General features: G+C 44.7%; 1 protein-coding gene across 6 annotated transcripts; it reads right to left on the minus strand.

The window, feature by feature from the left end:
* Window positions 1-1816: 1816 nt before the first annotated feature.
* STX16 (syntaxin 16) lies at window positions 1817-27554 on the minus strand. Of its 6 annotated transcripts, none has more exons than XM_059896564.1 (8): window positions 26689-27554; window positions 12082-12189; window positions 11523-11663; window positions 10345-10510; window positions 9167-9258; window positions 8467-8610; window positions 7171-7251; window positions 1817-4790 (listed from the first exon to the last, which is right to left on the minus strand). In XM_059896564.1, the coding sequence occupies exons 1-8, from the start codon at window positions 26767-26769 to the stop codon at window positions 4686-4688; spliced, it is 918 nt and encodes a 305-aa protein (XP_059752547.1). In that variant the 5' UTR covers window positions 26770-27554; the 3' UTR covers window positions 1817-4685. The 6 variants fall into 6 exon arrangements, 3 of the variants coding, with proteins under 3 accessions (XP_059752547.1, XP_059752546.1, XP_059752545.1); XM_059896563.1 differs by having other exon boundaries at window positions 26638-27554; XR_009497532.1 differs by having other exon boundaries at window positions 4701-4790; window positions 4989-7251; window positions 26638-27554.
* Window positions 27555-27783: the final 229 nt, after the last annotated feature.

The raw sequence follows: 27783 nt of genomic DNA on the forward strand, positions 1-27783 counted from the left end.
ACGGCACACGGCTGACGCCCACCGTCCAACTCCAAGTCCTGAATTGGAGGCACCTTCAGACGAGCAGAGGCTCTACACGCCCGCACCAGCACCCTCGTTAGTTCTGACACCCATCATTTCGAAGGGGGTTGTTGTCTCCCAATTTAAAAACGAAACTAAACAAAAGCATCAGGCAGCAAGGTTAGAGCTGGCGTCTGGGTGGTCAAGGGAACTTGGAGAGAGGGAACTAGTTTTTAAAGGGCTCACACACACAGGGATCTACACCTCGGGCCCCACCATGTCCACGTGTGCACAGCGCTGAGTTTCAAAGTGTAGCTAACATCAAACAAACCGAGTCTGCCCCTCTAAGTCTTAGGGGGAGGGGACACTTAGGATAACTAGTCAGCGAATTAGCACCATCCCATCCTCCCTACACCCAACTAATGAATGTCCGATCCGCGGAGACAGCGAGCCAGTTTCTCCACATGGTTCCCACATTTTGACTAGAACCGGGGATCCTGATGATAGGAGTTAAGCCAGCAGGTAGAGAAACATGCTATCCAATAAATGTAGAAACAAATGGTGGCAGGCTAGCTGAGTCGTTCTGCTGCGGCTACACAAGTACGACAGACAAACTAGGAAGAATTCTAGGCTGCTCCAACTCCTGGTATGAACACAGTTCTGAGAAGATGTTCAGGACACTGACAGGGGCAACTACACGCAGCCTGTCCTCCTGCCGTCAACATGTGTCCCCGAGAGGACCCACCCAACGGTCCACACGCGACACGGTCACGCCTGAGGGCCAGCACCCGAGGCGCTCTCTGCCCAGCAAGCAATGTTTCCAATCACTGTACCTGCACATACCTGGAGCACCGCTTCAAGAGAAGGCCACCAAAACCTCAGTGGGAACACGAGCCACGAGGCTACCGCGCAAGGAGCACATGCGTCCGGCAGAGCCCACGCGTGCGGCCGCTTCCCCCGCGGCCCCGTCAGGATGGAGCGTTTCTTCGGTGTGTATCCTCGGAGAGTGGACTTGATCGTGGACACAGCCAATGGCTGATAAGCAAGCTGGGGGGCTGTGGTTCCAGTCCAAAGACAAGGTGAGCGCACGGGAAGAGGAGAGGCTGCTGCTTCCGTGTGGATCGGCGGGCTCCGGAGACACCGCGCTGCCTGGAGCAACAGCGACCTCCAAGGACTGAATGCCTGGCGCCCAAGGAGACCGCCCGCAGAGCCAGCGCCCGCTTCCACGTGTGTGCACCCTGGGGTGTAGCTAAGAAGACACACGCCCGGCGCGCCCCGATGGCATCTCTCACCGGGCAGACGCGGGTGAGAATCAGCGATGAGTTAACAGAGAACCCTCCCGGCCTTTGAGGAGCCCAGGACCTTCGAGAGGAAATACAGTCCTGGCTTTGAGTTCGACTGGCAAACACCACCCCCGAAATTTTCGGATTAATAGGATGGGAAACATTCAAAGTCATTGAGAAGTTCAAGTCTCCCGGAGCCCATGTGTAAGAATTACTTCTCAACGAGGCACACGTAACTACGGTTTTATCTGAAGATCTCCAGTGTTTCTTGGTATGTATATAAAGCATACATTTTCATAAGGAAAGTAATGATCTGCCTTTTTGTATAGTGGGTAGCAAATCGAGGTGGTCCCCTTGAAAGCATCCATTAGACAGACAGATGGACTCTCAGACACTGAGACAAAGGCCTCGGCAGAAAACAAATAGTCATCAGCCCAAACGATCACAGAACAGGCCAGGCTCTCCCGAAACACAGACGCACTTGAAGAAAACATGCACCCCATCGTTAAAATTAATACTAGGATAGCAGGATGTTCTTTAATCTGCACGACTGCTTTATTGTACAAAAAGTTTCCAGTAACAGTAAATTAGTTTTAAAAAAAGGACAAAAAAAGTCATTTTAGATAGAAGCGCTTCACTAATTGCTTTATTTAAGCACACAAGAAAAAAAGTCTTATCTGACCAATTAGGTTGGAAGGGTTTTATTACCTTTAAGAAGCCATTAGCCAGGATAAAACACTGAAAGCGCTTGTGTCAAAACAAATAAATAATGCTCTCTCAATTAGCAGAGAACGCAGTAAATTCGTTAAATTAGAGACGTACGCGGCTTCGCACCCATGGCGGGCGAGCCAGCACCTCCCCCCAACCCCAAATTAATAAAACAAGAGACAGTAGCTTTCAGTTACGATCTCTCGGGAAAGATCAGGAGCTCTGGGGACCTGACAGTCAATGTCTACGTTTCCCCTCTCCAGCCCTGGTCAACAGAGCCACCCAGGGCACGTTACAGGGGGCAGGGGTCCAGGCTGAGCCCAGAGGAGCCCTCCCTGTGGGTCCTCTTCTCGGGGCGCACTCCAGGCGAGGGGAGAAACGGGACAGGCCATCACTGCCCCCAGAGCTGTGGGCAGGAAGAGGAGGGCGAGAAGGGCCCTCAGGTGCCAGGACGCTGGTTACTAACTTGCCCCTGCTCCCGCAATGCTGCGGATCTTTCCGCAAGTGAAGGCTCAACAGAACAGTACAGTGTTTTGCGGTGCATGGGCTCGGGGCCACTTCCCCGCCTTGGGACACAGTGGTGGCAGCGGACGGCTGGGCTTTAGCTGGCACTGCACTGGATCCAGTCAGCGGGGGGCAGCTGCCCGGACCCCACACAGGATCCTTCAAACCATTCCTAGTCAGATTCATTGTTTTACCCAATGAGTTGGGTAAAAAACCCAACTCTAGTCACCCTATTCACTGAAAATAAATACAAATGAACAGTGATCCTTTCTCAATGGGTCACTTTCCTTCAAAGGTCAGTAAGACGCAGCACTTGAAAAGCTTCAGCAGTAACCCGTATCACCATCGCAGACTGCCTGGGAGGGAGGCCCCTCATCTCGGCAGCCCCACTGCTGGGAGCAGCTGGCCCAAGGGAGCAGCTTGCCTCCATGAGGTCAGAACCGCTGAGACGAAAGACGTCCACAGCTACTCTCGAGGACCGCAGAAGCCCCCCGTTTCAGGGGCGATCGAGGAGGGGCTGGACTCTTATCCCCTGACCTTCTTTCCCAATAAATAACTGTCAGGGAATGCCGTGCTATTTCCTGAAATGCCAGGGCACCTTTAGATCCTCCTACGGCCACATCAGTAATAAGGAAACCAGTGACTGCCCGGTGTCGTAAACCACTAGGGAAGGGAAGGCTGGGGCAGGGGTCCGGGTTTTAAGCCCATGATCTGTTTGGACAACTTGAATCTCGGGACTTGAGTTTAAATTTCTGGAAATAACTTCCAAGTCAGTTCTAGAGAAACATTCTATGTGACTGGTCCAAATAAATGGCAGCACATTTAATGAGATCATGCTCTTTTAAAACATTTTAAGAAAGGTAAAAATAATGGAAAGCCATTGAAAATGATGCAAAGACCATTAAAACAATACTGGTGTCTCAAGACCAATTAAAACATGAACAACTTCAGTTTCCAAAGTTACCACTTTCCACATTATTCCACAGGTCCAGGAATATATTCAAGCACCATATTGATAACAGGTAAGTAAACAACAAAGTCCTACTTTGGCGATCTGATTCACGCTCACACAAACGAGGGGCTTCTCTAGCCAAGATTTTCACAAATTGCAAGAATTATGCCTACTTTCTGGGCATGGTAAGTGGCAAACGAAGGACCAATAAATCAAACCACTGGTGGAATATTTTACTTTGAAATGGAGTGATGTTTGGTTAATAATTTGAGACCCACTAATCCTATATGGGGTGACCCATTTAGAATGGCCTCTGTGTAAATTCACAGTTCATTAAATGGTGTCTGGTTTGAACAGGTCATTAAGTAGTGAGTACATAAGCAATGGATTGAGCAAGGATGGCTGGGGACGAGCACAGGGACACACCGGCTGCTTCTGGTGACTTTCACAACACTACGAAGCTTCCTCTCAATGTGAGGTTATTTCAAATCACCAACTTTTAAATTTAGGTGGTTTTGCTTAGTAACCCCTTTTGGTTACGGGAGAACATGCAGTGCACAAATTTTAGATGAGGAATACTCCATTTACAATTAATTTAAACTTATAAAGCTGTTTTTAACTGGCCCATCTAAATGTGTTAATTAACATCAATGATGGTTTCTTATTTTTCACACTTTGTTACTCTGATCATTAACAGTGATGGAAAAGCTAAATTAAGTTAATGGGGAATGGATTACAAATTCTTAAAGGACTTCTCGGTTTGTTTTCAACTGGAAAATATATAGAGAAAAATGAAGAGGCATTTTTGCCTTTACTCATAAATTTTTGGTACCAAATTTCTTAAAAACCAGATGGTTTAAAAAAAATTTTTCCAAAAATTATTTTAACATGCTGCTCAGACATGACTGCTAAAAAAAATAGCATATACAGATATAATATATCGAACAGCTTGAGGAGGCCTGTAAACCTTCAACTCGTTTTCTCTTTCTAAAAAAAAATATATTATAACTGAAGAGAGAACTCATCTCTAATCTGCAGCAGTATCCAAGGTCCTTCAAGTGTTGACAGTGAAGGAAAAGCAGAAGCCCCTTCCCCTTGCGCGAGCACGACGGCGCGGAGGCGTCCACGGAAACGCTCGCCGCCCCGACTGGCCCGGGGCCGCACCTCGGCAGGAACCCACGGGCGCCGGGCCCGCGCACCCGGGTCCACGCGGGCCTCACGCCCCGGCCCAGCGCTGCTCAGTGCGACTTCACGCCGACGAGGACCACAATGAGGACAATGATGATGACAAACAATATGAGAATCACAAGCATCTTCCGATTCTTCTTCTGATACTGCTCTGCCTACAGAAAGAGGAGGGAAAAAAGGCCGTCATTTTCCCCAAAATCCCAAATCACGGCTCGCTCATTTCCAGTCCTAGGCCTCTGGCTGCACCCACACACCCGACACCTCTGCCACCGGCTCCAGCATCACGATCCCTGCCGTCAGCTCCCGCGAGTTCAATCCACACGAGTCCCATGACCCCGGAGCTCCCTATTTACCCGGCTTCGCTAACGCCCGCGCTGGGGACCCGCCATCACACGGAGGCCGCCGGAGAGGCCGAAGGCTCTGCTTTCAGATCCCTGTGGGCCGCTTCTCCTTACTTCTCCTTCCACTGACCGCAAGGACCCACTCTTTCAACAGAAGCCTCTCGCTTCCGGACACAGTTCTCTGGATGAACGCACAGCTCCTTCACTAAGAAATCGAACACCTGGCTAAAGTTACCACAGCCAGCAGGGACGGAACCGAGGGTCCCAGAGAAGCTTGTTTTTTCTACCTCCTCTGAATTTGGGAACAAGAAGAAATTCAACCTTTGAAGTAGAAACAGGAAAGTTGGCCCTGTGGTGTCAAGCGCAGAAAGAACCCACCGAGTCCAGTTCTGTGCGTCTGCGGACACACACGCCCGTGGTGCAGAACGTGACCCACAGAAAGGAGAGGGGAGAAGGGAGTCGTGAGGGTGTCCCTGTCCACGTCGGGGAGAGCACGTCCTGCCCTTCCGAGGACAGCGCTGCTTCACAGTGAAGGTGAAAGCAAGGAGACAGCCTCAGGGCCGGACCTGCTCAGAACGTCCAGCCTCCGCTGCCCTACTTCCCCATCCCCACCAACCTTCTGACCAGGACGTCCGTTTCCTAAGCGAGCCTGCCCGCCCACCAGGAGCCACTCAGCCACAGGAGGAAACCTCAGGGCAGACAGGTTCACCCGTCTGGAGAGCCCGGCCCATGTGAAGCAGCTCCCAAGGCTCCATCAGCCTCAGATGAGCTGAGCGCCAAGGCAACGGCCAGCCGTGCCTGGAGAAAGAGGACGGCGCGTGCTTAGTTTTCTAATACATAACCTGCACCACCACGGAAGCTGACACCAAATGATATACTTTGAAACCTCTCAAAATGGTTTATAAAGTAGAACCTTAAACAAAATTTTTAGTTCCCATTAAGATTTGTACACTCCCGCAGAGAAAGCTTTTTCCCTTTATCTGTGTTGTATCAATAAACATGTTTCACTAGTTTTTATTTAAGAAACTTCAAAACCGATGCATAATTCAACAGCATATGAAAGCCCGGGCATTACAGAGTGACAAACTAAAGTTAGTTTTCACTCTTTTAATACACAAAGCTTGGCAACCGAATGAACCTAATGCTTAAAAAGCCCTCTGCATGCACATGGCAAGCCTCTTCTTTCTCAGTATATGCTGGAGCGCCATCCCCACCTGGCATGTGGTGACAAAAGCACGTGGAAGAGGCAGTGAAGGGCTTCTGGTCAGACCTATGCGAGGTCTTTCTGTAAACCTGACACTACTGTCAGATACGGCCATCTCTGCCACAGGAAGTGGCTGGTTTCAGAAAGGTGACAGAGAAGTACATTAGTGAATCGGAAAAATGACCATTATATACGGGTAGGAATACTGCTAGGTCTCAAAGACATGAGGAAACAGACACAATTTATTTTATTTGTGAAGTATTACATTCCTTTTAAAGAAAACATGCACCCAATTATATATGAGAGACACACAGCAGCGTATGTGTATGTTTCTCATAACTCATTACAAGATTTTAAAGATGTTTTCCATTTATTTTTAACAAATATCGTGAAAAACATTCCTGAAACAGCCACTTTATTATTAGCAAAGAATAAGAGAGCTAATACTCTCACTTCAACAAACTACTCTTTCCTCAAGGTAGTACACAGATATACTGCGGTAATTAAAAGGAAAAATTAGATTTTTATCTCCTCCAGAATGAAGCCCCACCAGCAATTTATCAGAAAAGTATCACAACAAAGAGAGGCCTGAGTCAGCAGCAACAAGCAGACAGAATGCTCAACACGTATTTTAACAAATACCCACTCAAATCGATTTCCTAAAACAAGACGACCTAAACAAGGAATAAAATATTTTCTAAAAGGGAGAAAACCCCAACTCCTTCAGAATCCACTGTCACAGAAGGGGATTCTCGGCAATTTCAGACCTGCGTGTGAGGTGCACCCGGAATCATTAACTGCAGTAAAACGGCAACAGCGCACGTGGTCGGCTCTGAATAAAACGACACGGTGCATTTTTACAGTCCTATCTCGAGCCGACGGCAGACGAGAACGCCGAAGACAGTTATGATGGAAGAGAAGCCTCTCATGAATTCTTGATATCTGATAATAGTTCTTCAAATTCTCAACCACTGAAAGATAGGGCATTACCTTGTGAAGCTGTTTCAAGCCATCTTCAGTTTTGATACAGGACTGTTCAACATTATAGTCGATTCTATCAAGGACGGTACCCTGAGTAATAAATGACAGTTACAGACGATCAACAACCACAACTGGGAAAACTGAACTTCAAAAATAAGAGATGCAAATTGCAGACATCATTATCCACAGAATTATCTGTTTTACCTAACTGTGATGTAAAGGTACACACTGCCAGGTCTGGAATCCATCACCGTGCAATATTAGGCACTCAGTGGCAGACTGCTGCACTAGTCACAATAAAGTCTAGCTCAGGAGAAAGAGATACTGACAAACTGAGGTTTCTTTTTTGGATTTAGCCACTGCAGGATATGCCATATTCAGACTTACTGGGGCTTTAAAAAATATACGGTTCAGTGGAAATATGCTCTGAGTGGTGAAGGGCTTGCGTCTGTGCCCGTTTGTCGCTTAAATACTTGGATTCAAGTAAGCAGAGAGGGCCAGTTAAGCCAGGCCTGGTTTCGATGAGGTCTGGAAATTGACTATCATGTCTATAAACGTCAGTCACCACGCGGCTCCATGGGTCAGAGCAAACACGGTAAGCTCCAATCCACACGTAAAGTTACACATTCGCCTCAGGGAGAATTTTGTTTTTAATTGTTTAATCTCTTGGTTCAGACAGGAAGAAGGGACACTGGTCTCCAGGGAAGGACAGGGCTGAGGACGGAAACGTGCTGTGTGAGGGGAGACAACGGCAGCGCAGCCCCGTGGGAGCCTCGGGGGTAATTAACGTAACTAGATCTTCCACAGCCCCGCCACTCCATTCTGAGGCTGGTTTCAGGGGGATCAGGACCCAAATCCCTGCTGGCAAGATAATAAAATACCCTAATCAGATTGCAACAGCGAACAAACAATTTAATTCTACTTGAGAGCTAGTGGTTCCAGTTGCCATTACACAATAACCTGCCAAAATTAGAAGGGAAACCTTATCTATTGGCAGAATCACTGCTGAGCGTGGGCAGACCAACCAGGCCCCCAGCGCGGGGTGCTGCCATGAGCACCCCTGGGGTAGAGGCAGAGAAGAGGAGAACTGTCACGGACATTTGTTTTTCATCTAAAAAATAGTTTATTAGTCTTTTTATGGGGGATGATAGCAGTATATGCATATAATTTGTACACACACATACATGCGTTCGGGGAGTAGGTTCAAATTGTGTTCCTGACGGAAGTGCAGAACCAAAAACGTCTGAAGAAGGACTAGACACTATGGCAGGAAAACCCACTGAGGAGGCAGGTGAATTCACGTACCTGCTCTACAATCATCGCCCCGAGGTCCCTAAATATCTCGTTTAGGTCAGAAATAGACTGCACGATCCGGCCAATCTCCCGCTCCCGCTCTTCCACCATCAGTGTGCTCTGCCCCACCAGCACCACCTGGTCATCCGTAAAACCCTAGCAAAACAAAAAGGACGAAATGTGTGCGTTAGGTTTTATTCCCCTCAAGAAAGCTACAGTGTACCATTTTAGATGTAACTTAAAGGAAATAAATTCTGAAACTATTTCTCTAAAGCACATAAACCACAGATAAGCACTTATTCTTCCCTAACAGGAAAGATCCAAATTCCCCAAACAAGCGGGCTCTAAAGCACTATCGGCCAAAGCAGGGGACACAGAGAACCCCGCGTCTGCAGCTACCCAAGGGCTAAGTAGCAAAACCACCGGGGAGAAGCCTGCGCACCTCTGGGTTCTTCCCAGGAGTGGGGTGGGCAGACTGCTTTCCGGAAGGTTCTGGAAGGCAGATGACAAGGTCTCCCTGCAGCCTTTGGAAAGGAAGAAACAGTATGGCCCCCATGACCGTTCTTCCGCCGGCTGCCAAAGCCACTCGATGGATGTGCACGTCACGCAGGGCTGATCCATTTGCATCGCATGGAAGTTAAAGGTCCACGAAGAGAAGGAAACAGACCGGAGCGCAAATGCACAGCAGTCAATTCTGCAGCCCCTCACGTACCCGATCATAAAGAGTATTATCGTCTCCATCGTCCATCAGTGGTACTGATGTATCAAAAAAATGCTGGGATCTTTCCTCTCGATTCTTCAGGCCTATCACGGATAGGAATTCACTTTACTTGAATACGTAAACCATCCTGGTACTGTCCCACCATTAAAAAGGGGAAATCTAGAGTAAAACTCAACAGTCAAAATGGAGACATTCTTAGCAGCTTTAAAAGGACCCTATCTCACCTCCAGCAGAGGTGGGGGGACAGTAGAGAACTACAAACATGCAACAGTATGCGAGCACCTGGGGTTACCTAAGACAAAAATCACACCGTAAATGTGTATAATTCACTGGATGCCAAGTGAATGACAAAATGACACAACCATGTGAGAATCTCTAAGAGAAGCAGAAATATTTAATCTAACTGCTGTTACAAAACATTAAAAAAAAAAAATCGATATCTCTCCCTAAAGCCATCTCTAGTAGAATTCCAAATGGCCCCAGTCAAATTTTAGAAATAGTAAAATTAAAACACAAATATGCCAGTTGTCAGGAGGAGGGAGAACTCGTTTTGGGGGGAGCATGTGGGGATATTATCGATTACAATGGCAATAAAGAAAAAACCAGTTTATAGGGTAATTAGAACGAGGATGTAGCTGAAGCCTGACTTGGCACTATTTAGGAAGAAAGGGAGCCCTAGTAAATCACTGTGCCAAGGGAGAAAGCGTTTGTTTAAGCTACTTCCAGGAAAGGCGTTGGGACCCTCTCTCAAATACCTGCTGTTGCGCAAATACGAAGCTCTAGCAGGGTCACAACTGCTTTCTACCTACTTAGCAGCAGCTCCTCCACCCCTAACATCTAGGAAGCCACACGTTTTTAAAATGTGCGAGACTCATTTTCAAATACTTTAAACTTGACACGGCCTATGTTTCTGTTTTGTTCTTTTTCAGACGTGAACGATTTGACACCCTGTCGCCGTGGCTTCAACCTGGGCACGGTTTCCCACTGGGGGCGGAAGGGAGCTCCTTTCTGTTCCGCAAGGTGGGAATGTGCTCAAAAGCTAACAACGAAAGGCACAGGACAAAACGGAGACTAGCAGCGAAAGAGAAGGGTAAAACCACAAAGTCGTTCCAGGCTCTGACGCCGGAACTCCTGTGACTCACAAGGCCCCGCAGGGGCCGGACACTCACGCTTGAGGTAGCCCGACTGCGCGCGCCGGAAGCTGGTGGACAGCTCCTGCAGAGCCTGCGCCAGGGAGGCCACCACGTTGCGAAGGAGCCGCTCCTCCTGCTCCGAGCAGGCCCTGCGGGCCCGGCTGGGCAGTGCCTGCACTGCACGCTGGCACCTGTGGAAGAGCTGGGAGAACAGGTGGCGCTCACAGCAGGGCGGCGGGGGGGGGGGGGTGGCCCAAGGTGCCCCTCGGCCTCTTCGCTCACCGGCCAGAGTGAGACACACAGCGCTCTGTCCAGACCGGCTGGTGCCGAGAACGGCCAAGAGATCAAAGCTGAACCGGACCTGAACAAATGGGGGTGTGTGTGTGTGTGTGTGTGTGTGTGTGTGCGTGCGCCCGTGCGCGTGTGTGTGCGCGCGCGCATGCTATGTGCATCACTCCTTATGGCCTTCTTCTCATTTAATCCCGACAACCACCCTAAGAAGCAGGTATTACTATTATCACTCCCATTTTACAGACAAGAACACTGGAGTCCAAGGGATTAAATGAGAATCATGCCATTGTTACGTCGCTAAAAGCCAGGATCCAAACACCCCAACACCCCAGGGCTTTCCCCACCCATCACACCGCTTCTCTGTGCATCAGCAACCCAGGAGATTTAAATAAATGAAAAATGTAAGTGCTAGTTTACACACTAGTCACATTATTTTAAAATTATTCAAATTTAACATTTTACAGGAAACATTTCTAGGATGCTGAGTTTCTCTAGGATACTAATATACTCAGTCTGGGGCAATAGCTCTCCATCCTTTCAGTTACAACCACCATTTTTTTTTAACATGAAAAAATTTTGCACACTAGTATACAACAGAACTTACACATCTTAAAACCAAATGACTGAACTCAGTAATGTTCTGAATTTAATTTTCAAATCAATCCACAGTAGTATCTACGAACAAATGAAAAACAGTCCCCACTCCTCCAAGGCATGGAGCAGATGCTGACACCTGGAGCAGCGCAGGGCCTCCTAGAGTCCCTCTGTGAACCTCCGCTTGGGAAGTGAAGCTCTGGGACTAACATGCGATCTGATTTAGAGCCGGAGCGCGTTCCGGCTTTTGCGCGGGGGAGAAGGCTGGGAAGCGCAGGTCCCCACCTGCGGCCCCTTCCACCCTCACCTGCGGCCCCTTCCACCCTCACCTGCGTGACCTCTTGGGTGGTGATCTCGATGGCATGTTCCTGCTCGCTGCTGTCATCCAGGGTGGGTCTGTTTAAGTGCTGGTCATGAAGGCTGGCTAACTCCTTCATCTTCTGTTTAATCCGGCCAACATCGTACTGTATCTAAACAAATGAAATCACAGAACATCACTGCTGCCTGCCAGCTATCTGCCTGCCTCTGAGACAACTGGCTACACTCACAGTATGGAGCTCAGTCTTCAGCCAACTTGTAGCTGCCTGAGCAACTTTTAATTCAAACGACCAGACATTCAAACAGCACTCCTCCTGGTTACACAGTTCTTCAGTTTATTTCTATAATTCAGATAGTTAGTACTAAAACCAAAATCACAAGCGTGCACACACACACACACACACACACACACACACACACCCCTTTCTTGTGGTATGTGAACAGAATAATCCTAAATGTAACATGCTTCCCGGGACGCTCATTTGAGTCTTTATGGCAGGTATCTTAAAATACGTTAATGTCATAATTACCTCAATAAATAAGAGAGTGTGAAACTAACATTCAACTTACTTCGTCCACTCCATCCACCCATTTAGGAGGTAACCGCTTTGTCACACCAATTGCTGCTTCTGGGTCTAAGCTAATGCCTGACACCAGAGCCATGCGATCATCCGCAAGCTACAGGGAGATAAAGGGACATTAAAAAAATTACTCAAATTCAATTTAGATAAGCACAGTCTTACTAACTTTCACTGCCGCTCCCTAAGAAGATTCAGAAATGGAGGAATAAGTGCACTTCCCTGTGTTACACACTTGCTTCTGATACTGCTAGGGTATGCAATGGTTTTCCTGTCTCTTCATGCACCACTTATTAATTTCCTTGGACATACTTGTGAACATGCATTTGACTTGCTCTGGCTACGGAAATGTAATGAAAAAGTCAACAAAAGATTCTTACAAGAAAAACCTTAGTACTATACTATGATGGGATGGCATGAACCTCAGCAATTAATTTGATCAGACAGATGCAAGTTAAAAAAAAATTCTAGGCTGTAAATGGAACTAACACACAAATGTCACGGTTTACTTACATACACTTAGCTTATTTTGTAAACAGGGCTGATCTAGTTACCTTAGTCACAAGATCATCAACCACGTGTTAAAATGCGTGAAAGAACTGCCTAAAACAGTCAGCAAATTACCCACCATTTGGCAAAAGCAATCCTTAAAATTTCAAGGCACTCTTACACTGTCCTTTCCTTTCTTTGGTTAAATGTCCACAGGCAACATTTTCACTTATTTTGAAACGATCTCAACAGCTCTTGTTTACTTTACCTACATAATACACTGCGGTAGGAAGCTTTTAAGAACGGGAGGGGAATCATGGGTTCTGCACGCTGAAGCTGCCCTCTGGCCTGGAGGCGGTGAATGCTGAAAGGGTCCCGAGGTGCCCCCCGGAGCCCAGCACTTACAAATGCCAGTTTCAAAAGATGCAAATGATGATCAAAAAAGGATGGAAAATAGCACATGAAAGTCCTTTACAGGGAATACTTTGTAAATTTTCTAAATCACACTGCAGAATTGGGTGAAGAATTTATATTGCTTTTCTCCCCACCCCTGCATTTATCTAAATTTATTGTTTTTCATTCATTCGGCAAATACTTGTTTGCTTTTCTAACAATAAAGGAACAAGGCAAAATGTTTAACATCCTCAGACGAAGGGGGAAGATAAAGCACATAAGGAAAAGCCTAAATTAAAAGAATTCTTCAAGTAATAAGCCCTAAATCCTGAGCAGAGAGATTGTAGCAAAATCCCTAAAAGCAAATGAGAGTCTTGCGTCTGCCACCCGTCATGCCTGGTGTGGCGCTGCCCCCACTGGCTCAGGGGACCAGCAGCCCAGAAGTGCTCCCAGAGCGTCTGAGTCGTGATCAGGGCCAGCGCATTCCGCCGCCGCGTGGACCCTGCAGGGCCGGTGTCATTTCAGGTCTTAAACAAATGGTGCGTCATCCCGCCTGCACTATCCGGGGCTCTGCGTCTGTGACGTGGTAATTCTCAGCCAGAGCCACCTTGTTTGTTTTTAAGAGTTCACTAACAGGAATTTTACATTCTCTTTATTATTTTAATCCTCACAAAAGCTAGGTGAGCTAGGAACTATTATTCCAATCTATAAATGAGGAAATTGAAACTCAGGAACGTTAACTAGCTTGCCCAAGGTCACAGCGTATTATGTGACAGATTAAAACCTGGATCGGCTACTCCAGAAGCACCGTCCACCCGCACGCTGCCAATCACTTTGGCAGGCGCGTGAAATATAACTGTAACTTGCTAAACGCACCAGGACAACAAGCCCTCAGACTTAAACAATAACACCAGACACGGTCCTCGGACCCACTCCTACCAGCTACACCGGGGACTCCAGGACAGGCTCTGGCTGAGCACAGAGGCATCCACAAAGCAGCCTCTCTCGAGGACCATCTGCAGATGCAGCCCCGAGGTGCAGACCTCACTCCACACAGAGCTGTGTATTCCTCAAAAGTCCTGCCCCAAAGTCACCAAGAGCTATGCAACTTTGTGGAGGGCACGATGACCAAAACAGAAGGGACAAATCACACAATCAGCACCCAGCATCTGCCAGCTATACAGCAGGCACTGCAGAGTTGCCTGAGAGCAGAACTTGAACTTAAATCTCCAGCTGTTCGTACAAAGCAACACCTACGGGTCATAGAGTTTCTACTACGCCAGTTTATCATCTAACCCACTACATTTTACTATTACACCATATCTCAATAAAGTAATAATAGTAATTTGTTCTATTTAGAGTTTTTAAACTCACGATTTTGAACTGTTGTTACGGTTTACTAATATACATTAAACTAAAAAGGATACAGAGATGGTATTTACCTAAATTTATCTGCACAATAATTAGTATCAACTTCTCTGAAACAAATAAGAAATTATAAATCACATATGAAAAGTCAGTTGAAGTGGATTCAACTCTTTTTTAAGCAGTACTTGATTTTACACCATAGACGTGTTCCCCCAAAAAACGCACGTAAAAGAGTGTGCGAACACACCCTCTTCAAGTGTCCTAAGGAAGCTTGCTAATCGAGAGATCCCCACGTGAGGGGGACAGACGCTAGCCCATCTAGCTGGCCCTAGCTTTCCCACATGCTGTATCAGGATGTTGCCAATAAGACAGAATAGCTGATTCTTTGAGACTGAAAGCTTTAAACAGGGAAGAATTTGTCCCCTTTATGGTATAATCTGTAGCGATAGCTCATCATGATAAAGAAATGCAGTCTTACTCAGAAGAAATGTGGCATTTATTTTATCAGTATGGATTTGTAATATATTTCACAGTATGTACTATTTTTTTTTTTTAAGACTGTTTTGGGAAGGGAAAACCTAATTGAAGATAAATGTCACTTAAAAATGGGAACAAATATGAACATTAAAAAAATACATCTTAAATGCAAAACAATCACCCTTTCAACTTCAGAAACCTCACTGCCCATCTCAACACGTTTCCTCATTTTTAAGATCCAGAATACATCAGTTTTCAAGTTGCCATCCAAGTCAGTTCAGACCTTAAAAAGCTGCCAGGTTTCTCATTCTCTTTACTTGTGCCTACTCCATTCGGTGTCCCCCTACCAAACACATGATGTTGCTCATTAAAGCTTTTCTTAGTGAACTTGTGCTTCTGAAGTAAAAAAAAAAAATCTTACTTTTTAAATAAGAAAAAATTTTTTAATAAAATTGTATTTATGAGGATTAAGAATTCTTGTCTCTTTGACTTGTAACTCTTGTCCTCCAAGAACTATAGGGTGCACGACCACAACCCAGAGTCATCCAGCTCAACTGCATCAACGCAGGAAAATGCCAGCGGGTGCCCACAATGGCACACCCACAGGCTTCTTGTTCAGCTCATCAAAATTATCTTCTGCTCTTGGTCCACTTTAGACATTGACAACTGTCCCTTTAAAGAGTACCAGACAGTATGGACGAGTGCTTGATCTATGGACGGAACACACACACACACACACACACACACACACACACACACACACGAGCACAGTCTTATAAATCTTGCTGTCCCAAATATACAGCCTTCCTCCTCTTAGCAAACCCTGCCTTTACGAGAAGGCTGATTTGGTGTACCGTAAGATTAAGGAAATGGCAGGGCCCCTGCAGGGACTAGAAAAGTCAAACACGGCCCCTCCCACCCCACCCCCCGCCACACACCCATGTAAAAAAACACACCAAGTTCAGCCATAATGCCCTGGTAATAAGAACCAGTACTGACAATTCTGGACTTTTTAAATGTTCTGTGGCAACGAACATTTAAAAAGTCCAGAAGGGACGTTGACAATTACAGCCTGGCAGCTCTGGTCTCCACCTGAGACAGTGTGGGAGTGTGTATGATGCAGTCAGACCACAAGCGTAACTCACTGGGCTCGGAAGGCTAATAGACAATTAGGCTGAAGAAATCTCAGTTCTTTGAGGGAGTGAATAAGCATGTTGTAGAAAAGAGAATCAGGGGCTGTCAGCCCTACAGTTTTGTTTTTTTTTAATCTGTGATAGTTTTAAAAGTGTTTACTTTCTCTGATTATGAAACAAAAAATGTTCAAAATTGACACTTCTTAAAAGTGCAAAAAATATAGAAATTAAAAAAATCTGACAATCACACCACCCAGATACAATGTTACTAGTTACGCTGATTTTCCTTTTTTTCTCAACTATTATATACATCCTAAAAAAAAAAAAAAGTAGGGAGCAACAATTACCTGCGCTCTGTTGGTACTGGACCCCCATTGACTTGGTCATTTTAGTCCCAACAACAAAAGTGCAGAGGGAACTGCTCCCTGTTCTACAGATACAGACACCGAGGGGCTCACGGACTTTCCTTCTCAATGCTGCCCTCAGGAGGGGGACCAGTGAGCCAGCCTGTGGCCCCCCACGCCCCTGCTACTTCACCCTGCCCTTCCCAGGCTATATGGTTTGGGAGCCTGATTTTACATCTTGTAATTTTTTAATAGTTCCTCCTATGAATTTTAAAACCCAACAACTTGGGAGATGACTTTGTCCTAGGCAGGGAGTAGATGAGAGCAGAGAGCAGAGGACAGGGCCGTACACTGGGCAAAAGGGTGAACGGTGGGTGGGCTTTCTCCCTGGGCACACCTTACTTAGTATTCCTGGGGAAGAACACAGCCTGCTATCCCCAGGGTGCAGCAGATTTTCGAGTTGGCTTGAGTAGGAGAAACGACAAACCAATGTGGACACACTGCAGGACGCCACCCGTGACGCAGTCAGGACAGCGTGCTCAAGCCTCACCCACCCAGGGGTGGGCTTCCATCTGACCCACGCCAGGATCGATTCGAAGCCCTACTGCAGTCTTGGCAAGGTGAGGCTCTGGACACCGTTCCCAACACAGCCCCAGCTCCTCGGTCAGCGCCTGGCACTTCGTGGTAATAAGTACGCAATTATAATCAGTTGCATAAGTCAACAATAAATGGAATGAATGAATGAAGTAAATAAAAGACAGGTCATGTACAATTCACTTCACTGATACAGTGGTTCTGGACAAAGGACAAGAAGGGGAAGTGAGTGGCTCGGGTGGCCGAAGGGCCACGTGGCCCCGGAATGGAAAGGCTTGGAGCTCGGAGGGCCTCTTGGCATGTGAGGTGCGTGTGGCTGGGAAGGGGCTCTCCACTCGGGGTCTCTGCTAGAGATCGTGGCAGAGAGAATTTCTGCGGGGGGAGCCAGTGTCTGGAACTTGCTGCCTGAAGAGGAAGTAGGAGAGACTGGAAATAGGTTCAGACGGCGGAGCCCTCAGGAAAGACGACCCTTGACAGGCCCGGTGGGAGAAGTGTTCAAACTGAAGCTGTTCTGCTGTTTGTTTTTTCCCCACGGCCCACTTCCTTTTTGGGGCCACAAGTCCCACATTTCCAAACCGTTCAGTAAGCGGTAGCATCCATTCTTAGATGGATGGGTTTGGTTTTAAATACTAATTGTTTTTTAATGACTCAAGTAATAGATACACATGGCTTAAAAATATATATCCAACCTACGGAAAGGGTTTGCAACAGAAAGGCAGTTTCCCTTCCATCCCAGACTTCTCCTGGAAGGTATCCACTGTTAATAGTTTCTCCTGTCTCTTTTCAGAAATCTAAGTACACACAAGCCTGAATGCTAGTTATTTTTCTTAAAAAAATAAAATAAGACATAATTTTTATTTATTTATTTATTTTTAAAGAGTAGGAATCGCGGTGCCCAGTGTTTCGCATCAGGCTTCTCGCCACTTGGCCGTGTGTCTGGGAGCTCATTCCCTGCAGCCCTCAGAGACAGACTGCACTCTTTTTAACAGGTACAGTACAGGGAATGAGAGTTGCTATATAATTTATTTAACCAGTTCTCCACGAAGGATCTTTAGGTTGTTTCCCATCTGTTGTTATTATCAACTAGTAAGGGACCCCATTGGTTTTGAAGACAGTGGCCCTAACCCCACCTCACTGTTCATACTTCTAAATGAAAACAAAAACCAGTGACACCCTCCCACCCCCAATTTTAAAAGGACTCTTTTAAAAAGGTTTACCTTTAGGAAAAATATTTTCAACCCCTTCATGGCTGAAACAGATACTAGAAACACAAAACCAACAATCACAGTTCAATCCCCTTTTTCCTCAACACTTTTATTCACACGACTAGAATAAAGTGCTGTGAACACATACCCTCTCCATCTTCTGGGAGAATTGCTAATAAGTGACGAAAAGGCCAAAATCGTGCTGCTAGGAAGGGGGCCACATAACGATTAGTCAGTCAGCACAACCGGAGGGTCACTCGCTTGGGGCCAGTGACACCTCAGCAGACATCTCAACAGGTCTGGTGGCTCCGGGTCCTGCTTCCTTAGGGCTTTTGCCAGACATCACGTCCTTCTACACCTCTGAGCAACCTCACTGCACAGTCTCAGGAATCAAGGGAGCTGCATGCATAATCCTAAAAACAATGTGGCTTATTTTAAGTGCAAGAAATTTTACTGCTTCCAAAGTTGAGACACTTTCCCTACAGTAGTAAATAATGTTCCTAAGCCCTCCTCTAAATCATCAATTCATCTGGTGTGAAAATACATTAAATAAATCCTAAGTATTAAATTGTAAAACACGACAATTAGAAGTAATCAAAACAAATGCTAAAATGTACACTCTTAGCATTTTACATATGACCAAAGATTTCAGAAAAACAGGCATAATTTTATAAACTAACATACAAAAATAGTCAAAACACAATACCTCATCCAGCTCCTGAAGAGATATGTTGTTCCCATCAGCCCATCCAGTTAGGGATAGCAAAAAAAAAAGAAGGATGGGGACAGACAGACAGATAAGGGATGGTCAGTTGAGAAAACACTGAGATTTTAAGCAACTGTAAAGTTGACTAAAAATAAAGATCCACTAACCAAAGCATTTAAAAAAATCTCCCCCTTCTGATTCTTCCTTTTTTTTTTTTTTTAAAAAAAAGCTACATCAATATTTATCTTATTATGTTTTTTATTTTTATTTACCATGATTGTTGTTTTGGTAAATGAGATAGGATACAAACAATAAATAGTTGTAAAAATTAAAATACAATAGAAACAAATAAAACACACTTGCTTTAGTTTCAATAAAATATAATGGTATCGCTTCATAAACATCAAATATCATATACAAGATTCTAAATTTCCCTGAGGAAGATAAAATCAAGAGAGCAAAGCTAAAATGTAATTTTACCATGTCAAATAAATGTAAATTTTAACATGTAAATCAGCCCTGCAAATGCAGCAAAATTAGAAAATGAAAAACCCCAAAAATTGTCTATGGCCGAATTCAGATAATATTTGAGTGACCACATATGTAAGGGCTCTACAAATTAAATCCCGCAGACACGGCTTTCTCCGTGGTAATAAGCAAGCCGAGAAACCACTCTTCCCCGGAGAGAGACACAGGTGGTAAAAGAAAAGAAAAACTCTTCCCATTTGCTTGGCATGCATTATTATTAGTCTAGAAGGCACACAGTTATTTATTAGGCTATTACAAAGGAAAGTAAAACAAAACAAAAGGTAAGGAGAGGGTTTTTTGTTGTTGTTGTTGTTTTGTTTTTTAAAGGGGGAGCAGAAAGGAAGCAGCACCGGCTGGCAGAAGATTAAGTTTCAATTTAAAACCAAAGGTTCTTTTTTCGATCAAAGTGGAACTCTATCTTCTGAACAGACATTTACTAATGACAGATAATCTGAACAACTAGGTCTTTTTTTTTTTTTTACAGTATTGATCACTGAAATAATTAGTGGTGAATTTCAATAATCAACTGTGTAGATTTTTTTTTTTTATGCTGAGCAGTCAATTCAGAAAATAAAAAAACCATAACTTCCTTCTTTAAAAATTAATAGTGCAAATGAAACTGGTCTATCAGGGCCAAAATATTATTAAACAATGACAGCAGTAACAGTGTAACCACACAACATTCCTCCATGTAAAAATTCAATCAGCTGACATTATAGAAAGCTGAAAGCCCTCTTCATTCCTTCTACACTTTGCCATGAGAGCAAGAGAACTATATGTCTATACACACCCTGCCATAACAGCAGAACTACAAGATATTAATAGAGAAGATAGTGTCAAATGGAAATCTGATTTAATTACCGTTTACTTTAAAAAGAAAAGCTCTTTATTTTTTAAAAGCTTAACATTTTCAGCAAGAAAGCACTGAAGTGGTTTTATTAATAAAACAAGACACAAGGCAAAACCCCTAACTCAGTGTCTCAGTCTGCACATCTGCCTGTCCTGCAGTGCCTCCTTGGCATCCCATCTTTGGATAAAGCATTACCGCAAACCCTGGTTAAGATCTCTGCTGCACATGAGCCTGGCCTCTTGGATTATCAACCAAGCACACACCCTGATCTTTTGGTTTCTACAATTATTAGTTGACAAGAGGTGAAATCAGAATCGTGGGCTAGATACGACTCTTTTTTTTTTTTTTTTTTTTTTTAAACAACTAGGAAAATCAAGCTTCAGAATATATAAATCCATTTCCCCAAAGTCACAGGGCTGAGATGGGGACAGACCCAGGTGTTCAGGCCTCTTTCCACCCCACCTTCCAGTCTCTCTAATTTTATTAACAATTCAGGGAGTTACTAGTGATAGGCAGCTACTACCATACCACACTGGGAATTAAATTCAGGAGGTCTTCTTTTTGAAGAGCATCATCCCCTCCCATTTTGCTACTTAAAAACAGAAGGCCTTTCAAAACTCCCCCTGCCACCAATTTACCAGAAAATTTTGTCAAGACCTGAATTAAAACATTTAGAATTACCACCAGGAAAAACCAAAATATAGCCAAATGAAAACACGGCACTACACATCATCACTTTCTAAATCTTTATAACGTCTACATCTAGGTTTCTGACCTGCCAATGGCATACAATCAAGCAAATATTGAAAACTCCAAGTAGCATGTGGAATTTATTGTCTAAAGAACTTTCTACATAAAACTGAAAAATAAGTGGAAACCCATCTGTGTTTACTCAGGAAGTCTGGAAAAGTTGAGCAAAATGAGTTGGAAATACAGGTCTATGCTATAGTGATATTTACTTTATTTCCGTTACTACCAAAGTAAAAGTTTGCTTCACTTTTATCCAACAAAGTACCCTTATTCTCAAGTAAGCCTCTCTGCTCAAATGGAATCTTTAGAAGCAGAAAAGCAAATAGATCTAAAGAGAAATATACAATGATTTCATACTTGGATTCTAAAGACAGAGAACTAACTTTCCAACAGACTCAGCATGGACTAAAACACAGAACTTTCAATACGCAAGTCAAAATGGACTTGCATGGTTGTAAAATGAGATAAAGATGCAATCCCATAGTAAGAAGAAAAAGATTTTTTTTAATGGGTTCTTCCATTCTCCGGGACCTGCAGCCCAAGTCCGGGAAAAGCAGCCAGCACTCCTGTGGCCCAGCAGGTAACACAGGGCTCCGGGCCAGGTCTGCCTGAGTTCCCAATCCAGTTCCCTGGCTCACTAGATGGGCAATACTGAGCAAGTTTCCTAACTCCTCGAAGCCTCAGTTTCCAGATCTGTATCATGAGAAAACAACACCACCTATTTGATGGAGCTCTGTGAGGATGAAGTAGGGTTACACACGGAGAGGGCTAAGCCCAGTGCCAGGCACACAGTAAGCTCTCAATAAATCTTGGCTAATATTATAGTCAAGACTGAAGAAGGACCTCAGTTTTCTTATAACCACAGTTAATCCTCAATTGTTTTTCTTCCCCCAAACCACACCATGTTTTATTAAAAATAATGTGCTACTTTCAAACTAATCTAAGACCAATTAACTCTAGCTTCCATTTATAGATTGTGCATTATTCTGAAACAGAGAATAGATTAAGCAGTAAACACTAACAAAGTAGCTCAAATCCCTCTATCAGATCTGTTTCAGGAGATCAAAGGAAATCACACAAGTCACACAGCACCTCACCAGATGAGAACAGCAACTCAACATCTACTTGTCATTCATTCAAGACTTTACACGTTTTTTTGAATGATTATTTAATGCTGTAAATTCATTCCAGCTCCTTAAAGCTAAGCTGCCTGTAACTGCCTGAATGAGGTGCTGCCTTAAAACCTGCACTTGGCAGACAGAACGTTAAAACTACTTCTCCACAGTATTGGAGCTACTTTTGAGGATTTTTGAGGTAACATCGGGCTGATGGGCAGGGCAATGCTGTTGACTGTGATTTCCTCCTTTTCAAGTTAAAGCTAAGGCTGCAAGCCTTGGTCAGGAGAAACAATGTATTAAAACAGAATCTGAGAAAGCACGGCTGAATCCACAGGGCCACTAGAAATCACCTAACTCAAACCCTCCATTTACAATTAAGGCAAAAGATGCCAGAAGAGATTAAAAGCTTGCAGGAAGACCTACATTCGGAGTCAGCCACAGAGTGAGACTTGGCCCTAAATTCCCAGGTTTAAACTCCAGGGCTCTTCCCTGTATTTCACGCTGCCCTGAGGCCTAACCGTGATGGGGCGTCCAAAACTGAGGCCAAAACAGAATGAATGGGAAATGCCAACAGCTGCATTTTGCTGACAGTCTAAAAATCAAACCCCTGGTCTATTTTTAACAATTAGTTTTACTAATATCAACACAACCGAGAACACAATTAAGTAGAATTTTGTTGAGTTCTGGGTGCTGAACTTTAAAAAGCACACAGAAAAACTAGACTTCATTCATAGGCAAGAAAACTTAACCTCCCTGCCTGAGCCGGGACTGCTGAGCTAGAGAAAGCTCCGGGGCACCAGCAAGCTGCAGGGTTATCTATCCTGCAGGAGAAGGAAGAGGCTTCCTGTGTCAGAGACCCCGGGGGCTCCGAAGCAGAGCTAGGACCACAGGATGCAAGACACAGACAGAGACGGGGTTAATAAAGGCAAGGACTTTTTTCGCAGTGAAAGAGGTAGGGGTGACGGCTGCTGGAATTTCCTATCCCCATCACATAATGCGGTCAAGGAAGGCAGGCAGAGGGGTTATCACAGAGGGGATGTTGGGTCAAACGACCTTTAGGTCCCTCCTGGACCTTGGGACGTTTTGTTTGTTTTGTCACCGCACATCCTCCTTAAATTCCTGCTTAGCTGTGACATATTTGCCCGAATGTGGCACAAACCTGTTTTATACGCGTGTACAGGTACACACACTAACCCCACCACCACCAACCACCAACTTCTACTTTTTTCCTCCAACTAGGATGCAAAAAAATGCCTGTTTAAATTTGTTGAATGATATGGCTTTATGTGCCCTTTGTTTTGAGGTGTGTAACACACACACGCACGCACAAACACTTTACAATCAATTTCCACAGCTTTCACCTAAAATAAGGATGTGCAGATTCAGATTTAAAACTAAAAAAAAAAAAAAAAAATTTCAGATGTGATTTATTTCTAATTGTGAGATAATTTGCACACCCCAAAATCAAGGTCTACAGCTTTTTCTTCTAACTAGGAAGTAGAAATTTCAGTTTATGATTTTTTAATTAAGTTACACTCTAGAATTTAGTTACTTCCTTTTTTAATTACCTGAGTTTTAGATAAATATATACAAATTGCCTTTTAATTGTTTTACTTGTGTTTTTAACATGCTAGGTATTTGTTAAGTTTTTATTTATGATTTTTCAAACATACAGAAAACTATGTAAAATGGCATAGCCTCCCCCCCACATATTCATCAGTAGACTTAACAATTAGTAACACTCTGCCTTAACAATTAGTAACACTCTGCCTTATTTGTTTCCTTTATGGGGGGCGGGGGTTAAGCATATAAACTAGGTGATCTTTTGACATTTCAATACTAAACATTTCAGTAGACCCCTCTAATAAAGCTAACAAATTTATTTAATTAGTTTAACTAACTAATAATTTCTTAATACCACCTAAAACCCAGTCCATATTCAAATTTGATAGCATTAATTTTGTTTGATTTGCTACATGATTTTGAAACTTACAACTCAGAAATGAGGTTTAAAAAATTTTATGAGCTAGATATGCAGTGAAAAATATTACATCCGTTATTTAATAAAGTTTTAAAAATTGTGTTAGACATAGTTTTCCCCAAAATGTTTACAACATTTTTCCAACTTCCAGAAAAACTGAAAATATCGTACCCTCTATGTAGTCATGCTAACATCTTGACATACTTAATTTTGTGTGTGTGTGTGTGTGTGTGTAGAAATGGTTTCTGTAGAATCAACTGTAAGCAAGCTGAAAATATAATCATTCACCCCTAAACACTTCGGAAATTTATGACATGCCATGTGTTTTTTAATGCACACAATTAAAATATATAAACGTGTGACTTCTATTTAATTCTAACCTAGGCAAACCATCTTTGTTTAATTGCAAAATCTATTTTTTAGATAGTCTTAATTGACTACAAGGATATTTTAAATGATCTGATTGCTCATAATGATCTGAGAAAGATTTTAAAGAGTCAAACCAACATATGTAACATTTTAAATGGCATAATATGTAAAAAATACTTTTTAGTGCTCTCACTTAGGCATGTATTTTTAGTCTGACTTAGAAATCTATTTTCAAGAAAATGTCTGAGTTAGCTAAATATACCTGTACATTTTCTGACATATCTCTTTTTCCAAATTGTACAGTTTAGCTATATATTTTAAAATATTTGACTTAGTTTATATATATATTTAAAATTGCCTAACTTCGAAAACCATTTAAAAAATAGATTTGACTTAGAGATGCACTTTTAAAAAGCTGCCTATCTCAGACACCAGGTTTTTAAACCGTCTGACCAAATGATTAAAAAAAAAAAAAAAAAAGTCTCATGTTATCCTATGGTTCAGTGTATTCCGAACCTTACATGATTAAAAATTTTAAAGCAAACATTATGTTTTAAAATCAGTTAAAGACTGATACCTTAGAAACATTAACAGGAGTTTTAGTTCTGTTTTTTTCTCCCCACGAGGTAGCATAAAATCAAGTCGTTTAAGGAACATGCAATTTTTACATCTTATTTAGCAAAACTAAAGTTCCATGGAGGAATTTTTTTTTTTTTTCACTCACTTCTACTCTCTATTTCTTGGCTTATTTCAGAACATTCTTTTCAAAATTAGCGCTGGAATTAGCCCATTCCCATTTTGCACTTACTTCAGTATAATACGACTTCTTTCAGTTTACAAACGTAAAAAACCTTCAAATTCTTAAGTAAATGAAAAGCTAAACACACTCTGTCCCTCTGTTTTCTATGCTTTTTGACCTAAGTTTACCGTGATTTTATTCCTAAAACTGCTCACACAGTTTACAATATTTTTTCTATATAAGCAAGCTGGCCAAATACATTTTCCTCTTCCGATTTACAAAAAGGAGAAACTGTCTTTGTAGACTCTCTGTCAATAATCAAGACAGAAGGCCTGATTTTTGTGAAGCATTTAGATCAAGTCATAAAGAAAAAATGTAAAGGGAATACAGTCCCTAACAGGTGAAATAAATGTGATTCCCCAAACTGTATATGTCAAGTATAACCCCCAAGAACTTGGTCTTGGGGTGACTTTATTCTCTCCTCCTCCAATGCTGCTTCTATGCAAACCCAGCCCGTCTACAGCAAGGACCCCCCCCCCCCAACTACAAACTAGTTTCATAACTTCACTTTTCCATTTAGGCTCATCTTCATTCTCCTGTTTAGATCATGCACACACACCCCCTTATTCAACAGAGCAGGAAACTGAGGCTCAGGAAGAGAAAGGAGTCCCTTAAACAAACAGAAAAGCACAGCAATCCTTCCAGGTCCTCCCAGTAAAAGATTCTACGGCTGGGCTAAAGAAAGTTTCAGGTTAATTAAATCAAAAACCGTGGGCTATTTGGGGGGTTGATTTTCACATACACACCATGTTCTTTTTAAAAAGTTCGAATGGAGGGAAAAGCTTAATTTCCTGTCTGGGAAATGGAAAACGAAGAAGCTAGCACCTTACAGCCTCACAAACGAGAGCCCCCAGGAAAAACAGCGAAGCAATTATTCACAGGGAACACTAAACACAGAGGACTGCGAGGCCATTAAAAGAAAACGGACTACAAAAAACCAAAACAACAACTCCTTCCTCTTTGGGGGAAGGGCATCGTGCATTTGCAAGGATTTGGGTCTGCGAGCCTGCAACCCGACCAGCAGAACCGAAGTGTGGCTCAGTCTGCGGGGGCGGAGTGGGGGAGGGGAGCTTAAAACAAAACGGAACGAAAAGGCTTCAGAAAGGCCCAAAGCTTCCAAACCTTAGTGCTAAAACATATGTAAATTGGAGGCTGCGGGTCGCGCAGGGACGGCCGGGGGGAGGCCGGGGGGTGGGGGGGGAACTGGGAGAGATGCGGAAGTGAGGAGAGAGTGCAAGGCAGAGGTGGAGCAGGGAGGGGCCTAGCACTGGTTCTTCCCCAGCCAGGGTGATCGATGCTCTCGGACCCCAGCCGAGAGACCTTGCATTTCCGTACTAGTCTTAATCTTCTTTTTTAAACAGAGAGACAGACAGAGACAGACAAACAGGCAGAGCCGCAGTGCACACGGTGCGTGTGTCGGAGAGGCCGCCGCCAGGAGACTCACCGCAGCAATACTACGTGAATGCAGAGGGCTGCAGGTGGTGTGACTACTCACTTGCTCGGCTAACAGCTGCCGGTTTTGGATGGAATTATTCCGCAACAACAAGAAAGCGTCCGTTAAACGCCTGGTGGCCATGTCTCACCCTTTGTGACCCCCCGCTCAGGGGCCCCCCGCCCACTTCGAGGCCAGGTTTATTCACTTTCTTTCTCTTGGCCTGGCCTAGTCTAGCCCACCCTTCACAGCAGCTTCTCTTGACAAGGCCTCGGGCCTTCAGCCGAGCAGGCGGTGCTCTGCGCTTCGTCTAAGCGCAAAGACCCCTCCCCAAATAACCACCTAGGCTTTCCGATTGTCTGACTCCCCCTACCCAAGACCTGCCTTCGATCTCTAAGCACTTAAATCCCCCCAATCCTTGCGTTGCTAGCCAACTTCCCAGAGACCCCTCCCCAATCCAACCTTGGATCTACAAGCGTCTAACTCGCCAATCCGGCTCCGGGCTGGGAGGCCCTGAAGCCCCCTACCACATTAGTCTCTGACACCCCCTAGGGCCTTAGCTGGCTCTGCCTAACTTGGCTCACAGGCGTCTGGGCCGGGCCCTCAGGCCTGTCTCCGGCTCAGTGTCCCCGCCAGAGGCTCTGGGAGGCCTGCCTGAGGTCCCCTTTGGACAACCCGAGCCAGGCCTGGGCCCTGAACTTCTGCTGCTCCCTTCTGGGGCCTGGTCTGAGCCTGCTAAGGCCGAGGCCCGACCTCCTGACCCCTTCCCTCTGTGGGCGGCCTGGTCCTCCACTGCCACCGCAGGCTGCCGGCCTCCAGGAGGGCAGCAGGGCCTGCCTCCCCGGCCTCCTCACTCCTCTTCTCCGGCTCCCTCCATCCCGGGATCTGACTGCTGCTCAGCCCCGGGCCGTTTCCGTGCTATGGTCCCGGGTTCTGGCGTCCCCCCTGGCCCTCTTCCTGTCCGTCTCTCGCGAGTGCCCCCCTGCGACGTTCATAAGCCTAGCTCGCAACGTTCCGGGCGCGGGAGATCCCTACCGCCCCCCCCCCCCCCACCAACGCCTGCCCCGGGGCACGGGAGCGCTCCGCCCTCTCCCGGGGTGCTCCCGCGACGCTTGGTTTCCCCTTCCCAACTGGGCCCAGGCACTGGGAGCGGGCCGC

Source organism: Balaenoptera ricei, chromosome 15 (assembly GCF_028023285.1).
Source record: "Balaenoptera ricei isolate mBalRic1 chromosome 15, mBalRic1.hap2, whole genome shotgun sequence".
In the NCBI taxonomy this organism is placed as follows: Eukaryota; Metazoa; Chordata; class Mammalia; order Artiodactyla; family Balaenopteridae; genus Balaenoptera; species Balaenoptera ricei.

What these genes read in the sequence shown, in the direction of transcription:
- STX16 (XM_059896562.1), bottom strand. Translation starts at nt 26,769, where the DNA reads ATGGCCACCAGGCGTTTAACGGACGCTTTCTTGTTGTTGCGGAATAAT. An exon ending in GGCAGCTGTTAGCCGAGCAA is followed by an intron (nt 12,190 to 26,688) that starts GTGAGTAGTCAC and finishes ATCTCCCTGTAG; the next exon opens with CTTGCGGATGATCGCATGGC. An exon ending in GGGCGATGATTGTAGAGCAG is followed by an intron (nt 7,252 to 8,466) that starts GTACGTGAATTC and finishes TTTATTACTCAG; the next exon opens with GGTACCGTCCTTGATAGAAT.